Raw genomic sequence first — 18,870 nt, forward strand, 5'->3', positions numbered from 1 at the left:
ATATTTAGCTGCCAATTCATAATGAAGAAGCTAGGCAGTTTATACTTCTCCTGCTCTCAGGTCAGTGGGCACGTCTAGGTCAGTGGGGTCATGCTTGATAYGATACGATCGCAGATACCCAGCCACTTCTTTCCCTTATTTGGACCAGTGCTGTGGGGACTTCTGATAAAACTGTGAAAAGATACAAGGCAAAGTATTGGCAAGATAGATACTGGTATTCTGGGAAATAATTTCTTTGATTTTTTAATAAAATATGAAGAAGTGTGCGTACAGAAATCCTGCACTTCTTATTTTTTATAGCTAGAGCTATGTCAATTTTTTTTATTTCCTGTAGTCATTTCCTCTAGTTCCCTCCAGACTCTGGTATAAAGTGATCAAATGGTAAAGTCCAGAGATTACGATTACTCATCTCTTCACAGTCTGTTGTGGCATTCCAACCATGAGACTAACCTTTGAAGCGTGTTCAGCGATCTTCATATTGGGCTACCTGGTGGCCTCTCAGTCACAATCAGCCGGTAAGTTCACAGGTATTTATTCAAGAAATGCATATATTAAATAGTAATATTTCTGTGAGTACCTTCTCTCATATATTACTATATTCAGTACTTTTTTGTTGAAAAGTATCAATCAAACAGAAACTGGTATCTTATAGAGATGAGTGTGTCCTCTTCAAAAGAAAAAAAAAAGATGATAGTAACAGCTTTATTTGAATGTTCCCCAAATAAAAATGAAGGAAGAAGCCAGTAATTTTGTGTTCAATGTTAAAGAAAGAAATATTCAAATTTTTAAGCAGGAGTGCTTACTGTCCAAGATACAGATTTTGATAGAGTGAACTGCATCCAAAAAAMCCTACAATCTTCTCCATTGAACAAAGATGGATAAAACAGATTCCAGGTAAGACTTAAGCTTTACTGTTCTGGAGGAATGAGCAAAATGGGAAATGTCCAGTAATGTCTTGTGTCTGAGAAAGTATTAAGGTAAGAGTATTACTAGAAAGCAAGATTAAAATAGACATTTATGCCTGTTTACTTGGTTATCTAAATATAAGAATGTCTCTGTTTCATATGTTAATTTGCAGTATCAATACTTGCAGCATGCTAAAAATAAATGGATTAATGCAGAAATCTAATATAAAGATCAAAACATGAGCTATTAATCTAATCTTCAGTCTTGTTAATTTATCATAAGGTACCTGTAATTCATTAATTTGTAAGGAGAAAGAAATACTTTACTCAWCATCCTATAAATCAATTCTCTTTTCTGCTGTACATACAGTAAGTATAATTTTCAGCTGTGCAGCACTGCCTGATTCTTCAGTGTTAATTGCTGTTGTGAGTCACCTGCACTCCTGTGAGTGGATGCAACCGTCTCCCCACTGTCCTGACCTGGCAGCATCGTATGGCCATGCTGTACTGATGGCACGTACTTTGTGGGATGGCAGCTGAAAAATTACAGTTACAGCAGTCATTTAATGCAAAGTGTGGTGATGTCTAACCATAGTTAGCTAACATCATTTTCTACCAAAAAAACATTGATTTGATGGGATAAAAGGAGCATGTTATAAGGAGTACGCCTCGTTCCAAAATATGTCTATAAAAATCTCTCTCTTGCTGTCCTGTCCCCTTTCTATGAAAGGGACTTTCTATTTAGTGTCAGYCGCAGACATTCAGTTCAACAGTCTTATGCACACAGAGCTGCACTTTCGCCTACATGTGTTCCTTTTGCTGAAATGAAACTGTTCTCATCGATAAGTAGTATTAAGCGTAACTAACACTGTAGACTCAGATCTGGGTCTTGCTCTCCAGTTACTTCTATACAGTGTGCTGCAACATGTGGAAGTTCAACATGTGGTTACTTATCAGGTTTCATCAGTGTAAGGAAATCAAAAGTGGTTTTTCTTTTTTATAATGTTTCAATGAGGTTACAACAGTTCCAGTACATTTATGTTCCGTTCTGTTATCTTTGCAGACCGGGATTTTTTTCACTCCCTTTCCTTTCTTTTTTTGATCTGTTCCATTACATTCATGCTTTTTACAATGTTCCTTTTCAGTAATAATAGTTTTTTTTTGTAATAATCTTTGAAAGGTGACTTGGAGATGGAATGTACTTACCTGTATTCTTGCTCGTGGTTGTGTTTGCAAAATTTACTGCAAGAAGGAAATTTCTTTTTTTTTCTTTTTTTTTTTTCCCTTGTGAAAATGCTTTCTGCATGTGCAACACTGGTCTTTTCCATGCTTCTCTGTCCCAAGAAGAGCTAAGTGCTCAGCAGGATGTATGAGGTTGAGGTGTTGTGTGGAGCCTTACCAGTTCCCTCAGGTTTTACCTAAGATTTAGAGTCAGAGATTTCTCTCCAGAGCTCATGTTCCAGGACCCTGATATATATCCTACATATAGCACGGCAACATGCTTCTATCTGCATACCTAGCCAGACCAGCAAGCCAGCCTCTGACAGAAAGGAGCTGTCCCCACTCTTTGACCCGGGTATTGCCTTTTCATTGTATTTTTGTCCTTTCCATCTATCCATTATCATAATACTTAAAATCATTAAAATTATAGAGAGTAATGGTAAATGTATTACTTTGGGCTGTTGCCTAACTGTAGGGCCATGAGTAGAAACATGTTTCAAATAATTGCTGTGGATGAACTACCACATTAGCAGAAAAAGTTCCAAGGTGTTAGAGGTGGATTCATAAAAGGTTCATTATAAAGAAAAGGGAGAAATATGCCCTGTTTTTTTCTTTCTCTTTATTCCTCTTTACATTCTTTCCTATTGTATTCCTATTCTCTTTATTATTTTCCATTAACAAAAGATGGGAATGATTCTGCCTCCAAAAGCATAGGTGCTCCACAAAAAGAAAAATAATACCCTTCCAGTTAGCGGCAAAGGATCATCAGAAGGAAATATTACACTTCAGGTAACCTACATATCTTCAGACTATTTGGTGGCAATTTGAGCCCAGCTACAAAACTTTAAAAAATTAATATAAGATGTGCATCCTTACATGCTGAAAAAGCAAAGAAATGTGAATACTACAACATATTTATGCTCTGATTTGATAAGATACACACAAATGTTACTGAGAGAACACTTGCACAAAACAGCTCACATTACATTCAAAAACACTACAAAATACATGAAATGTGAAAGTATAATAGAAAACTGTGCTGACTGGAGCTCTACAAGGACAAACTTTAACAATAAATATTATTTTTAAAGTATTTTAAATTCCATTCTCTGTAGACAAATGTATTTCAAAGTAGTTTATTGATTATATTAACACTGCTTTCTTATAAAGTTCTTAAAAACTAGAGTGCAGGAAAGAATGTGTATATGTCAACAAAGAATTTATTACAAGTCCCTTTCCATTTCTATTAAATGATTCTATTTATTTTTAGAGTATTTAATAACGTGTGCCCCTAAATAACTGCACTTGCTAGAGGTTGAATTTAAATGTTAAAATCCCAGAGTTCCAATTCAAAATATGTAGCTGGCCTGTAGGGTTTTTTTGCATAAAAAAGATCTGATCCTAGAAAGATTTATGTGTGTGGTTAAGTTTATGTGCTTTGAATAATCCTGCTGAAGTCAAGCAGACTACTCRGAGTGTGTCAAGTTAAGTCCTTGTGTAAATCACTGCAGGACTGGAGCAAAATCAACATGTTTCTATGTCATCCAAAAACCACATACTGACCAAACCAAGAGTTAGTGTGCATCTCTGAAGTCTAGTCTTTACTAAATAGCTGTCTTACTGTAWCTCAAAAACCAAAGAAAAATTAGTGTTGTCCATGGATCAGAACGAATTGGCAGCTTTTGTTGCCCTCCAACAGGCCACTCAGATCTGACCCTCAAGTTTTATTGAGTGTCCACTTCTTTCTGTGTGGGAATCCAATACAATCACTCTGGTTTCCTTATTATTCATCTCTAGAATCAGCCATGACTTGACTAAGCCACTTGAAGTCCAAAGAAATTGAATATTCCATTAATTTTAGATAATACCAACTCTCCTCTGCTGAGCAATGTGACACCAATCTCATAACAAAACCCCATCAGGATCATTTGATTAACAGTAGAGTTCATTGGAAGTAGTTCTTTTATGGCCAAGGACCACTGCTGCAACCTCAGGGTTAGTGAATAGTGGGATAAATGCAGGGCATCGGGTCCATCACCCAAATAATGGAAAATATCACTGCTGTGTTTTTCAAAGGGGTTGTCTATGTGCTCAAGTCCAAGTGACAGCTTTGAACTAGCACTCTTTTTCTGGTAAGGATCCAATGGACAGCCTGGATTACTTGACTACATTGTGGAGAGGACTCTTAAGTACCCACTGTTTGTTATGTCCTATTAACTAGAGTGGGTGTCTTTTCAAAATCTTGCTGTGAAGCGCAGAAGGACTTGTGTGCATAGCTCTGCGCAGAGAAGCTCAGCCACCTTCTGAAATTAAACTGCAGAATTTCCTTCATATTTAGTTTCAAAATGACCCAAGAAGATGCCCTACAAGCACCATTTCACCACCTCTTCTTGTGCTTAACCATCATGCACGTAGCAATAGAAGCACATAGCCCTGAAAATATATGATTAAGCATGAGAGCAATCTTTATGTTTTTATCTTCTTTTCTAAGGCATGGACATTAACAGCTCTTTCTTAACATGAAAATATCTGCAATCAGACTAATTATCACAAAGTGGAAAGTACATAGATATTTCTAAAGGGAATTGCAAGGATTGATTCTATAATTATAAAAAGGATCTCAAAGGAGTATAGTATTCTCTATACACTAATATTTGCATTCTTTCAAAAATATTATAGTTTTATTTAAAAATTGAAAAATCATATTATAAATATATTTAGCTATTTTAACTATTTTTTATAATATCTAAATTTTACTTTTAAGTAGTCTTGTGGATTTCAGTGACACTAGCCATAAYGCTATATATGACATGGCACAGGCATATTAGAATTTTGTCCATAAGAATTAAGAGCATCAAACTGTGTTTGTAGACCAATAAACCATTGCCAGGCACTCTTACCATCATATTGCTTAGTGGTTTCAGTTAAAGACAAGACAATCCCTCAGATATGCTGCAGAACGCTTATAATGGCCTTGAGGGATTAGGAGACAAGAGCTAGGCTCATCTAACAGAGCTAGAACTAACTAGATAAATACTATTTTATGATAGCTTTTGAGGTCTAGAAATTCGGTTTTTATTTCAGCATATAATTGTACTGACCTCTCCRTTCCTCAGAAAAGCAGATGAGATTTTCAGTTTGAGAAATCAATACAGGAATAAGCTGTAGACATTAGTTAGGATATGGTTGAGTTAGATTTAAGTCTTTCTCTTGAGTAAAAGCATAATCTTTTTTTAGTAAAGATCTGTGAATCATGTAGTAGGGACCTGGAGCTAGACCTGCCACAGTCTAGGATATAATCTAATCAGCAGATCACTTGATCCTTCTTGGATCTGTCAAAATTGTCTCTGGAATGGTTTTGATAAAATGACGTATTATGACACAATACCCCACAAAATATACAAAGATATTTTGACTAGTCCTAAATACAGAAGCTGTTAGTTCCACAGACAGAGCCATGTAGCCCTGAAATTAGTTAGACAATATGGCTATTTGAACTAGGGTGTTTCCACATACCTTTTTCACATACTTCTTGTTGATTAGTTAGCAAAAGTATAGCAACATGGAAGGTATTAGGCCTGATTCCCATAAACTTTCAGGGTCACCCTCTGTGAYAAAATCTCATAAGAAATGTTATTAAATTTTTGTTATTAACTTTTTAAGACCCTTCAAAATGCCAGAGTGGCATAAAATGTAAATGGATCAGAGACAAAAGACTATTCTCCTGCTAGGTAGGAGTGCTCCTGCAGAAGTTTCTAGTGGTTGGTGCTTCATGCCTGGAGATAGCAGCCTGTAAATTTCACACTCAAGCAGTTCATTGCTGATATTCAAGGTACCTTTTCTTCCTCTGTTCATTCAACTAAACAGAGTTACACATCTCACAGAGCTCAGAATAAATAAAACCTGTTTCCCCTTGATATATCATACTCTTCCAAAGCTTCTGGCTGCTYAAGATAAGCATATTTCACATGTAAGTGCTACCTTCAACGTTTGATTGTGGAATCCCAATAGATATAGAATTAAAACACCTAAATCTCTAGAAAGAAGGAAAAGCTATAATGAAAACAAGATCACAAAAGGGAATGATATCTGTGTATAGCCACAGGACATAAAATGACCTTGGTTTGGGAAAAGTCTATGAGGTAGGATTGGCTAGAACATAGATAATGTACACAGTTCACCCATTTCTGCTGATCTACTCTAGGTTACCATGGGTGCTTCTACATTACTCATTTGGTCTTGACTTGTAGTGTAAGTCCCTTGTTTCTTAAAGCAAACATTAGACAGTTTACACACAGGTTCCACTTGGCAGTAGTTCCCAAATAGTTTTGCTTAGCAGAAAAATCTAAGACATTCCAGAAGAAAGTCAGCCTCAAGGCTTATGTCTCTTGCATTGCATACATGTAAACAGCTCTATACCTTTAGGCCCAAGGACCGTGGGGTGTTCTTTCATGTTGCTATGGATGTTTTCATTTTGTTAGTTTATAGTTTTAGTTTCAGCCTCTCTAGGTTATTTTATCCTGTTTCCTATCTTTATAGATATTCTTCTCTCATTTTATAATCAATCATCTGAGCCTATGGTAAAATTATTTTTGAAACATTGACTGTCTGCAAATGCCAGATGATGTTTCTGACAGTCGTTGAAACGGTGTTCTCTGTCAATGCACTGGGACAGGTCGGAAAGGCACCGTCAGCACCTCTATAGTCAACTTCAACAATGAGCAGATGCAGATCACATGGGCAGCAAGAGAACTATTTCCTGGCGAGAATGTGTCATTTTCTTACACGTGAGTATTGATGATGCCTATTTTTCCTTCCTTGAAGGATTTACTCCAGAAGACTGAAATAGCTCGGTCCTTCTGAGTCATCTGTGACCTGAAAATACTCTTAATTTTTTTTTAATCATCCAGCATTAAACTTATGTTCACACACTGCACAAAAGTGTATAAATCAGTAAATCTGTTGTATAATGAGTTATAGAAGACAATATAGGAAAACCTTGTTTTGTCTTTATGTTAAATGGTAATGTTAATTAGACTGCTGATTGTGATTTTTTTCCACATATGCCTGTATATTTTACTTATTAATTGACTTAATAAACAGAAATTTAACATTTAAAGGCAGTCATACAGTTTGATCTTTCCTTTTCTTTATGGTTGGTATATGAGAAATAACTTTTAGCAGTACAATCTTGGAAATAGGAACATGAAAATCACATCCGTTTGAGCACAGTGTTCTCTTATTAAGGTAAAAGAACCTGAAAGAAACTTGAAAATTTCAGACTGCATGAGAAACAAGGACTGGAAAGTCAGTAAGGTTGGGGTGCTGAATTTCCTCACAACACTGTCAAATTTCCAGCCTCAAAAAGTTCCTTCCTTTTGCAAGAGTATTAAAGAAAAAAAAATCAGTGAGCAAAGAATTTATTTGTATTAACTGCTAACAGAGTATCTCCATTCACCATTATTTTTTCATTTGTAGATTTGAAGGAGGCCAACACAAAGTTTGGAAGTCATGTCCCACCTATCTCTTGGACCAAGGGTTTAATTCTGGATGTTTGTTTAAGACAGAAGGATCCACCCTTTTCATCTCAATCATGAACAGTAATAGAAGCAAAGAGCTTTTTTCTAAAACACTAAAATCTGATTTTTATAGTAAGTGTGCAATAACACGACTGTGTCTTTTGATAGTCCTAGTGTCTTCAAGAATTCCTCTAGTTGTCCTTAGTCCGAGAGAAAATCAGTTGTATCCGCGTATGTATCCGTGTAAATGTTACTAGTGTGTGCCAAAAACAAACTACAGATTTTTGGAATTACCAAGGCTGATTTTCATCCCTTGCTGTCATCAGCTTTTACATAGGCTTGGATGCAGCTGCAGCTAAGTAGGGTTATATAGTTAGAAAAAATTGTCCTAAAACACAGTTTCAAAACTAAAATTAAAATACTTAAATATGTGAGTGTGCATAGTTTAGTTCAGACCTGCTCGGTATACATACCAGGAATGTGTATTTTCAACCTTTCATTCTTTCGTCATCTTCCGTGAGACATGATGCAGCAAACTATTTCTAATCTGAGAAGCTGAAATTATCAAATATTTCAGGAGAAATTAATCAATTGGTTATGTTATAGCCTGATAGAATAAAAGGGATATTCTCCTCATTGCTAGTAGGAATTCCTTTTTCCTGTTTTTATTAATTCCACCAGAAATATATATTTCACATTATTATGAGATTAGCTTATTGGCATCATCTAGAATTTCCTGCAGTTACAGTGTTTAGAGTGATTTTTCTGATAAAAAATAGGCATAAGATATACCAGGCAGAAATTATCCAAAGTCATAATTTTCCAAATATATTATTAGTGCTTATTCTTTAGCAAAAAGGATTAATCAAAAATCTGTAATGGCAACTATCTTTAAGAGTATTTTACATCTCCTAATTATATGAACATCTGGTGGTTCAAGGAAAGCTGGAGGCTCATCTGTAAATTTAGGCAATTAAACTACCACTGATGTTAACATGAAATTTAAGAGGGTTAGATAACACAACACAAATAATAGAGACCAACCTTAAGCCTCAAAACTAGGAGGACAGGGTTTTTGTAATATGAAAAAGGATCTAGAAGGGCTGAAGACACAAATAATGCTCTTCTCATACCTCTACTTTCCACTACTGAAAACTATCCAATTACATAGGTCAAACCATTGCCTTTTCTGTGGACCACTTGAAAATAGTGAGGAGTAGGTTCAGTTGTCCACAGATAGGCTCCCAGTCCCATTTCAAGTGCCCTAACGTATCCTGTCTGGCCTCCAGAATGCGTGTCTTGTAGATTATATGGGACAGTATTTGCTAGTCCTATTCCAGAGTCATAGATACTCTAAAGCATATAAATTGGTGTTTGCCTACATTTAGGTAATTGAAGAACATACCACAAAAATGATATCTTTAACTACTTAACCCTGCTGTGTAAATAAGGAGACTTGTCTCTCTAGGTTCCCTCTATTGTTCACGAAGGGAGATAGACTTCCCTATAAAGTGATTTAGGGCCCGTAATTTAAGCTTCTACTTCTGAAGAAGCCTCTTTCTTTCTCTTGACTGAGGAGTCTGAGGGGACTAGAGTTCTTACTTAAGTATTTGCAGTAGGCTCCTGAAGTAAGTTAGTCCCTCTAAATGTGGGACTTTGAATGGGGAAAGGTGTCATGGTGTCAAACTTCATTTTGTTGTTCAGTAAGAAGGTCAACTGAAAAAGTGCATCCTTCAAGAAGACTGACCACTTTCTTGGCTTACTACTCAGAGATGGATTGAGGGAAGGAAGGAATAGCAGTGATATAAACTATATTAAGGTAATTCATTTTAAAGAGATTATTGCATAATTTGTTTGTTTTCTCTTTAGTAAAGCCAAATCCACCAGAAAATGTGACCTTCCTGTGGAAAGATGACACCGTTACTGTTAGCTGTAATGAACCAAAGAGAGCTGTGAAGTGCTTAAAACTTGAGCTTCAGTACAAAAGCAAGTTCGACAAAGGGTGGCAAGTAAGTTGGACATGACATTTTTAGTCAGTGTGGAAGGAGCTGGAAGAATCATCACTACAGAATGTAAAATAGAGTTGTTTTCATATTRTCCTCCCATCCCATACTTTAAAAAATAGCTAGTAGCAGGAAACAGCTAGATTTCTATAACAGTTAGATTTCTATAATTTTTGAGTTATGACTTCTTGCTTTCAGAAAGACCTGAGAACAATCTAAGGTCATACATTCAGAATAGTAAAGTCTTGAGAGATATCAGCAGAAAGCCAGATAGAAAAGAAAAAAAGTTAAAAAAAACAGGAAAGAGAATGGAAGAAAAGAGGTGACAGAGGCTTTTTATTTATTTTGAAGTTAGCTAGTAAGTGTATCTTAATATTACTTCATTGACTTAAATCTTTTCAGGCTCACACRTATCTTCTAAATATTTTTTGTTTGAAGTCTCTTTTGCATGTTACAAATAGTAAATGTAGCAGTACTATATGTATTGACCGTTATGTCTTTCAACTCAGTATCGAACAATGAGGAATGGGTATGAATGGAGACRAGTCAGTCAAGAAATGGAGTTCTCAAAAATTCAGAGAAGTTAAAATTTTATTCTGGAGTTTGGGGTTGGCCTATCTCTTATTCTTCCCATGATCATGATAAAATGTAGTACTCTGAAGCTCTTTTGAACCATAAATAATTATAATATACCTTCCTTCTCAGTCTAGAAGTTCTAAGTGTTGCAGTGTTGGAGAGCAAGGCTTTGATCCAAGGAAATGCTATTCTTTCCGGGTCAGACTGAAGAGGCTAGTACCTTTATGCAACGTAGTTAATTACAGCAGTGACTGGGAAGCAGAAACATTTTGGATGAATGGTACATCATTAGGTAACAGCTGTGCTACATTCATATACTCTCTCAATGCAAATGGGGAAGGGGAGAAGGACTGCAAGAGAGGCTAGACAGGTGCATCTAGTTGACATAGCACTCTATCACGCTGCATCTAACACTGTCAAAGGAAGTTCATATGGAATGCTGATTGCCTATTTTTAATTCTCATCCACACTGTTCCTTATAACACTTGATGCTACTAATTTACACAATGCTCAGTAAGGTTAAAAAGATTTCCATATTATTTGTGTTACAGTTGTGTTTAGGGTCCTCCAATGAAAGTAATGTGATGTATGGTGTATGCATATATACATATATATATATATGTATGTATGTATGTATGTATCTCCATATATATCTGTATGTGTGTGTAGCAAAGCAGGCACTCTGGTGATAGATGATATATGCATATCCAACCTGAACTCTAAGAAAATCTTTAATACACCATTTTTTATGGTAGTTTATTTCAAATGTTTATCAAGTTGAGCTACAGGACCAGAAAGCATAGCTAAATGATCCATAGGCAGAGCAACYACATCATAGCCTTCTTAATAGAATGTACTAGGTCAATCAAAATGGGGGGATAGGGGAAAAGAGATGAAGGAAAATCATTATCAGAATTAATTTTGCATGAGACAGGCACAGTTAATTGATAGCAATTGCCTTTGTTTAGGCCTCTGAGGGAAACAATATTTCTACTAGCTATCAAAACTAAAGGAAAAATTTTAATGTAATAAAGACTCTACACCATCCCAACATGTTCATATCAGCTATCCACAAAATGCCATCTACTAAGTTTTATCAAAAATATGAAACATTCAGATGTCCAGTGTACCCAGATCTAAGTTCTCCAAAATCAAATGGGCTATTAACTCACCTGAAGAAAATCCACAGAGCTGGACTGAAATTCTGGGGTAGAGGTCTGTGTAGCTTGCATTAGCAGTAACCACAAGGAAGCTTCATCTCCTTGCAGACTGTGAACCCGTAAGCATGTCCTCAGGTATCGCTGGCAAATGTCCTCGAGAAAACACAGAGGACAATGTCCCCTTCTGTGCCTCTCAGAGGGAAGCACATGCCAGCCCTACCTGGACCATTTGACCATAAGCAGCCKGCAGACAACTGCAAGGATGAAAAGCAGAGAAGGGATAGACTCACGGTTTAGCCGTTCTGGATGTCCCTGGTTCAGAAATGACACTGGCAGAGTCAATGAGGCAAGCATTTCTCTTCAGAATCTGAATAAGTCTTTATTGTCTCCTAATATACCATCAGAGGAAGCCATGAACAAAGATATGCTCAAGAAGTTTCACAAATACTGAATGCAAATACCTTAAGGGGAGATCACAGTTTTTCTTGTGGCTTTTTGTCAGGCTGAACAAAAGAAGCAGGTGGAACAGGCTGCTACAGGGAACAAAGTGACTGTGGGGCRCTACTTATAGGACAGTTGTTCTTGTATGAATAATTCATTTTAGTTCTTATAGTATCTATTTGCAGAGCAGACCATCATTAGTGTAAGGCAGTTTTGAGGTGGCGTTATAAAAGCTGCAGGAAAAACACTGAGAATACTGAAAGATGCATAAATGCATTAGTTTATATACCAGTGTGTTGAATTATGTCCTGACACTAGCTGCTTTCTAAGATGTAAGTGCTTGTGATTTGGGGGTTTTTTTGTTTGTTTGTTGGGAGGGATGAGGGGTTGTTTGTTTGCTTTATCTTGGGAATTAATAATTTTATCTCACGAAATAAGAAATTTAAGCTACCTATAAAATAACACTAGCAGATTTGGTGATTGCAAGTAGGTGTAGGTAAGATAGATTTTACCCAAAATTGCTGCATCACTGTCAGTGTGGTGTGGTGAACACAAGGAATATTTAACTTGATTCATTCCAAATACTTTTACTCTTTGTCCTTAAGCCCCCTCCTGTGTCCTGTACAAGGGTAATTTAGATAAATAAAAGCACAATACTATTTTATTGCATGGTTTGCGGATTCCTTTTCTTTTCAGTTTCAGTTGAATTTGTCTTAATTGTTCCTAAGCATTTTTTTTAAAAAAGAAAAGTCAATGTACTAGCATGCTTAAGAGTATTTATTGTTAAAGCAAACAAGAAAGTTTTCACATTCTTTTCTGTAATTATTCCTAGATTCATGTGATGATGACATAAAATCTCAGTCAAACRCGGTAATTCTTTTAAGTTGTATTCTGGCAGTACTTCTAATGATATTTCTCCTCTTGATTCTTCTGTGTAAATGGCAGAGGTAAATATAATTTCAGTGGTCACTGTTAAATATTCATTTCATGAAAATAAAGCAATCATTCAAGCTTAAATCTTTTAGCACTTAAGATTCTTATCTGATAAATTAAGTTAACATCAAGATGTAGAAGTTAATAGCTTAATTACTATTTGAGGGCTAATGCATCCTGGTCTTTCAAACCTCAAGACTTTTCATTTTCAAAAACAGAGAGAGTAATTCTGGTATAATGCAACTCTTCAGGACAAAATTCTTTCCCTTCCACTTCACTTCTATTCTTCCTTAGCAGCTGAATATTTGGAAGCCAGTTGTTTTTGCTATTGGTCACTTCAGAACCAACTTCTTGTGCAACCRTTTCTTTGTGCAACTTCATCAGACTCAACGTCTGTTTGCACCAGGCTGATGTTAAGCTGAGTGCATTCAACTTTAATAAGACTATATTAATGTTTGGATTTGCAGTTTATTGACTCAGTTCATGATTAGAATCTGCAATTAAAAAATCTACTGCAAAGGCCCAGAAATTTGGGCTTTTTTTCTGTGCAAAAAAAGACATAGATCCAGTACTGCAGAAAATAGGTTGAAAATACAGAGCTCAGATAATCTTTCTAAGTTATAGGTTCATTTTTTTCTCTCATATGTCTAAGTTTATATTTGTGTTTATGTTTACTAAGTAAGTCAGTATGGCTGTTTGCTGCACCATCTCCCCAGGTTGGGGGAATCTGACCTTGGAATTTTAAGCTCTAACTATATATTGTATGGAGCAAAATGCTACTTACTGATTAGCTGGAAGTCTGGATGTATTCTAAATTTTACAAGGATGAGACTAATTGAAAAGACAGCAGAAAAATCACTCTTAGTCTGATGGCCTCATCATTCTGTTCTATTACATAAATCATACCTGGCCTCAAACCAATCAAGTGACTGCTCTACAATATTGCTTTTTGACTTTAACACACATTTAAAAGATATCAAGCCTAGAGGACTGTCATGTTAATTATATCAGTGGCTACAAAACTTTGTTCAAGTGGAGGCATACATGAATGAATATACTGTCACAGAACATGTGTATTTTTCTTTCTTCTTTGCAGACTTCCAAAGTCAGTCATGCCTGTTATACCAGATCCTAAATATGTATTTGCTGATCTCTTTAATGACCATAATGGAAATTTCCAGGTAAATGCTCTTTTCACAGCATGACTGTGAACTGTACTATGTTGTGAATGATTTGGAAATTGTCACTGATGTCATAGGTGTCATTGTCACCTATGTTCTGTGCTGACATTTACCATGGGTGGTCTCTGACCTAAGGGAACAGCCCTTCCCTGGTGCGATGTGACCATGAGATTTCTACAGATCAAATGCCACTGTCCGTACAGTCAGTATAGTGCTACTTCAGCACTGCATGAAGACATTTTTTGTAGGAATAGACAGAAAAAATTCAAGAAAAGACTCTCAGGGTGTCCAGAGAAACAGCAATACTATCTGGTGAGATGTCAGAATGGAATTTGTTTCTATTCCTGGATGTGACAGCTGGGGGAACTTGCCCCACTCTGAGGCAGATTCTTGCCCTTTATGTCTGCCAAGTGCAGTGAGCCTTAGTGCTGAGGCAGCAAGGACCTTAGTCTTTCACTCCAGTAGGAAGCATCCTCTCTTAGCACAGAGGTCTATGCTCACTAAGCCTTTAGAAACAGAATAGTCATCAAATGAATACATCATATGCAGTTTAAGTTTTAGACTTTAACTGTTCCTCAAATCCATGACATTACATATGTGATATATTATTCTGTATTAATTCTGTTATAGTAAGTAGACAAGTCAAATATTTAGGAAAAACTGAAAGCTTTCCTTATGTAAGATAGGTTTAAACCAAACCAAAAGAAGGAAGATATAAATGCAAATTAATACCAAAGCATTAATCCAAAAATGCTATGTTGTGTAAATCTCCCTGTAAACTCAGTCTGAATCTGGATTAAGTCAGAGCTGTGTGCAAGTTTACCAAGGATCACCTGGTATTTTTCACATCCAAAGATTTCTACAGGCTCTGATTATATAGGAAGATTCCTTCAGTGTTACATTTCTCCATAGTTAGCAGGAGTTTGTATTCATTTGTGGATTCCAGCTCTCTTCTCTCCCTTCCTCTGTTTTTCCCTTCCTTCATTCCTTCCCTCTCTCTGTTTCTTCTGTCTTACGTCCAGCTTGCCTATATTGCTTCCTTTTCATCATTGCCATTGTAGTTGAGCTGGGGAAAATGTCATTACTGAAGGAAAATCTAGACTCCTTCTAAATGATATCTAAGAACTTGCCAGTATTAACATTTCTATTCTCCTAGGAATGGATAGACAAAACTGAGCATGCAATGGTGCAAACCAAGCTAGAATATGAAGAATCAGAGTGCACCATTGAGGAAGAAAGCCACGAAGAAGACAAAAAGAATGTTGACAAGGAGAGATCTAAGGATATCATCATCAACTTTTCAGGAGCGGCTGAAAATAACCATCCCAAAATGCCTCAAACATCTCAAAATGCCTGCCTGATGCCAACATCCAATACTACAGTTTCTCTTGATGGCTTCCAGATCTTAATGAATGATGATATGTATGTGATGTTATAACATCTGCATAATATAGTAGGTGTTAGAAAAYAGCATCACAACTTGATCACATTGTAGTGAGTTTAGGAGAGTGACTGAATAAAATAAGAGATTATTGTAGGCAGACTCACATAAAATACCAGGCTATGTTACTTGGTTTTTGATCTGTGCTTGCCCAGAACTTATGATGACTTGGGCAGGCTCAGTATATGAAATAAATATCTGATAATTTATAACATTAGGATTTAATGTTCTCACTGGGCTTATTTCTAGGTCTAAACTAAGCCCCATTTTCCTGCTTGGAATGAAGGAGAACAAGTGATACTCCACTATGCAGCCTGGACTCGGTCATTGTGCTTATGGATTGTGCATGGCCAGTGAAAATTATATCACAGAGAAAATAATAGAGAAAATAAAGAGATTTTTTTCCTCATAGTGGTCATCTCACAAATACCCAACCATATACTCCTCATTTTCATGGGGTCAAGATATTGCTTTGTACATTATCCTCATTTTAAAATTTCTTGCTTTGGAAATTTCTTCTCCAGTGTGAAACTTTGTGCTTCATTGTATGCATCAAAGGTCTTCAAAAAGATAAAGTACAGTATCTGTATCCGAGAATAAAAAAGTGAGAATGTACAGAATTGCATCAGGCTTTATCCTGCAAGTAGTTCTGTGTAGACAGCTAGRGCTCTTTGGGCTTCCTCTGAGATCAAGTCCACAGTGATATGACCTTAGGGTTTTCCCTTCATATGAATAAGCAATTTCTTGTAGAAAGCAGGTTTATTRTGAATGATGTTTATATTTAACTGAGTTGCATTTATTTCAAATCGTATTTTAATTCAATTAGCAGTTGTAGATTGTACTTAGGATTTGTTCATATTGCATATATCAGTTTTTTATTCTCATACTATGTTCTAACATCTTCTAAAACATAACATCTTTAAAATATATATGATTCTAATTTTAAAATGCAATATAAAATATAATTAGACCTCAGAAACCAAATCTTGACTATTTGGTAAGTTTCTCTGTATCACTTAGAATCATAGAATCATAGAATCATAGAACTGATAAGGTTGGAAGGGACCTCTGGAGATCATCTAGTCCAGCCTCCCTGCTCAGCAAGGTCACCTAGAGCATGGTAGACAGGGTTGCATCCAGGCAGGCCTTGAAGATCTCCAGAGAAGGAGACTCCATAACCTCTTTGGGCAACCTGGTCCAGYGCTCCGTCACTCTCACAGTGAAGAAATTCCCCCTCACSTTCAGGYRGAACTTCCTGTGCTTCAATTKCTGCCCATTGCCTCTTGTCCTGTCACATAGGACAACTGAAAAGAGTTTGTCCCCGTYCCCTTGACACACTCCCTTCAGGTACTTATTGATCAGATMCCCCCTCMGTCTTCTCTTCCCCAGGCTGAACMGGCCCAGCTCTMRCAGCYGTTCCTCATAGGRCAGGTGCTCCAGCCCTCTGATCATCTTTGTAGCCCTACACTGGACTCTYTSCAGTAGCTCCMTSTCTCTCTTGGACTGGGGAGCCCAGAACTGGACACAGKACTYGAGRTGAGGCCTCCCCAGGGCTGAGTAGAGGGACAGGATCACCTCCCTCCACCTGCTGGCAACACTCTTCCCAATGCACCCCAGGATACYGTTGGCCTTCTTGGTCACAAGGGYACATTGCTGGCTCATGGTCAACCTGTCATCCACCAGCGCTCCCAGGTCCTTCTCTGCAGAGCTGCTCTCCARAAGGTCGSCCCCCAAACTGTACTGGTGCCTRGGGTTATTTTTCCCTAGGTGCAGGRCTCTGCGCTTGCCCTTSTTAAACTTCATGAGGTTCCTCTCCGCCCAACTCTCCAAATGGCATCACAGCCCTCAGGTGTGTCACCCACTCCTCCCAGCTTGGTATCATCAGCAAAAYTTAAGTTACATACTGCTTGAAAACAAATACTGTAGACAAATTGTAGCACTTAAAGCRTCCATGGTATAAAGTCATTGAGTAACTTTATTGGTTGACTAAGCTTTGCCAACTGCACACTTGTATTAACTAATATATAATGTAATTTGGATACTGTTCAAATCACAAAATTACACTGGTTAGTAAAATATTTATAATTCAGTACTTAAAAACTTCAAGTATAGGTCTCCTGCGGAAGATGTATAGTAATATGGATCCATCAGCTTCCAAAATCCRTTTCTAGGTGACGCAGTTTGCATTGCAGGGAAAAATCAACAAATTTTTCTGACCCATATCTAGGGAACTTAACTGGGTGGACAGTTCAGGYACATTCCTCAAGTTTTTCTTGATGTTACCTTAACAAAATGAACAGGATTTATCATAGGCTTGGCAAATTTCCTGCCTTTTCCTATCTAAAACAGTTGAGCATCCCTCATTTCTGGAAAGTTTTGATAAATGTAAGTTTTCAAAGTTTCAAAGCATAGTAAGAATGCAATGCAGTTTAAATTAATAWAAAMAATTAATACAAACTATTATTAMTTATATATAATCTTATAATTTTTATTAGAATCCAGTTCAGCTCTTCTCAGCTGGTGTAAATTGGCATTATTGCATGATAATCAAAGAAATTACATTGACTTGCAGTAGGTAACAACCTGTCCCAGTGATGATTAAAAAATAAAATGCAAAAGAAAGCCCAGAATTTATTGTTTAGTTACTTCGTGTTTGATTCATGTATATATATGGCAATTTATAGTGCTAGYTAGATATCTTAGTWGAACCATTTTCTGTTGTASAAATATTATTCTGTCTAAAGGCAAAAATTTTCATAATATTCTGTTGAAATTTCACTTTGGAGAAAAAAAGAAGAAATTYATATTYGAACATACCATTTCAGCAGTCATCCTGARCTGAAATAATACTTATTTTTAACACAAAAAGTATAATATTTTTATTATATTTAATAGATTATTTTTGCATATATATACAAGTATGTCTATAATAGGCTATAAATAAAAATTTAAAAACTCATCTACCTAAAATATTTATTTTAAAAASATTTCTTATGAAGAGAATACAACAAGGAGGGGTGTATTCAAATTCAAAACAAGACAGTTTACCAAAAAAGGACTTTTGTTTTCTGGAAACTATGAAAAAGTGCCCATAGAGAGATGAAGAACATAAGTTAAGCAGTAGCAAAGCCCCCCAGGTCCAGTACTGATGCTGATTCTGTTAAACATGATACAACATGCAGTCTCAGRGGGACCCAACATATAGGTGTGGTTAGATTAGCAATACTCATTGATCCTGAGACCTGACTGTCGCAAGGACCCTAAGCAGACTTCTGAGCTCRTCACTCCTGGTGCCCACAGTAGTCCATAGCTGATGGGGTCCTAGCAGCCCTTGGTGACACCTGGAACTGCTTATGAAGGAAGGAAACGTGGGTACATAGGCTGAAGGACAGCAGCGTCACCCTCCGCCCAAGCTCCTGAAGTGAACAGCTGGAGCAGAGGCTCTGGGGCACATCTGGTTTCAGACTGAATTGCCACTTAGCAGGAGAAC

The 18,870-nt window shown here is 36.7% G+C and overlaps 1 protein-coding gene across 1 annotated transcript; it reads left to right on the plus strand.

The window, feature by feature from the left end:
* The first annotated feature begins 439 nt into the window (after positions 1 to 439).
* On the plus strand, positions 440 to 15,377 carry CRLF2 (cytokine receptor like factor 2). Its single transcript, XM_085321508.1, has 8 exons — positions 440 to 515; positions 6,802 to 6,913; positions 7,605 to 7,777; positions 9,515 to 9,654; positions 10,354 to 10,516; positions 12,658 to 12,772; positions 13,855 to 13,939; positions 15,096 to 15,377. The coding sequence occupies exons 1-8, from the start codon at positions 440 to 442 to the stop codon at positions 15,375 to 15,377; spliced, it is 1,146 nt and encodes a 381-aa protein (XP_085177634.1).
* Positions 15,378 to 18,870: the final 3,493 nt, after the last annotated feature.

This window comes from Rhea americana, unplaced genomic scaffold (assembly GCF_003343005.1).
Source record: "Rhea americana isolate MKP2758 unplaced genomic scaffold, rheAme1 scaffold_7, whole genome shotgun sequence".
Taxonomy (NCBI): domain Eukaryota; kingdom Metazoa; phylum Chordata; class Aves; order Rheiformes; family Rheidae; genus Rhea; species Rhea americana.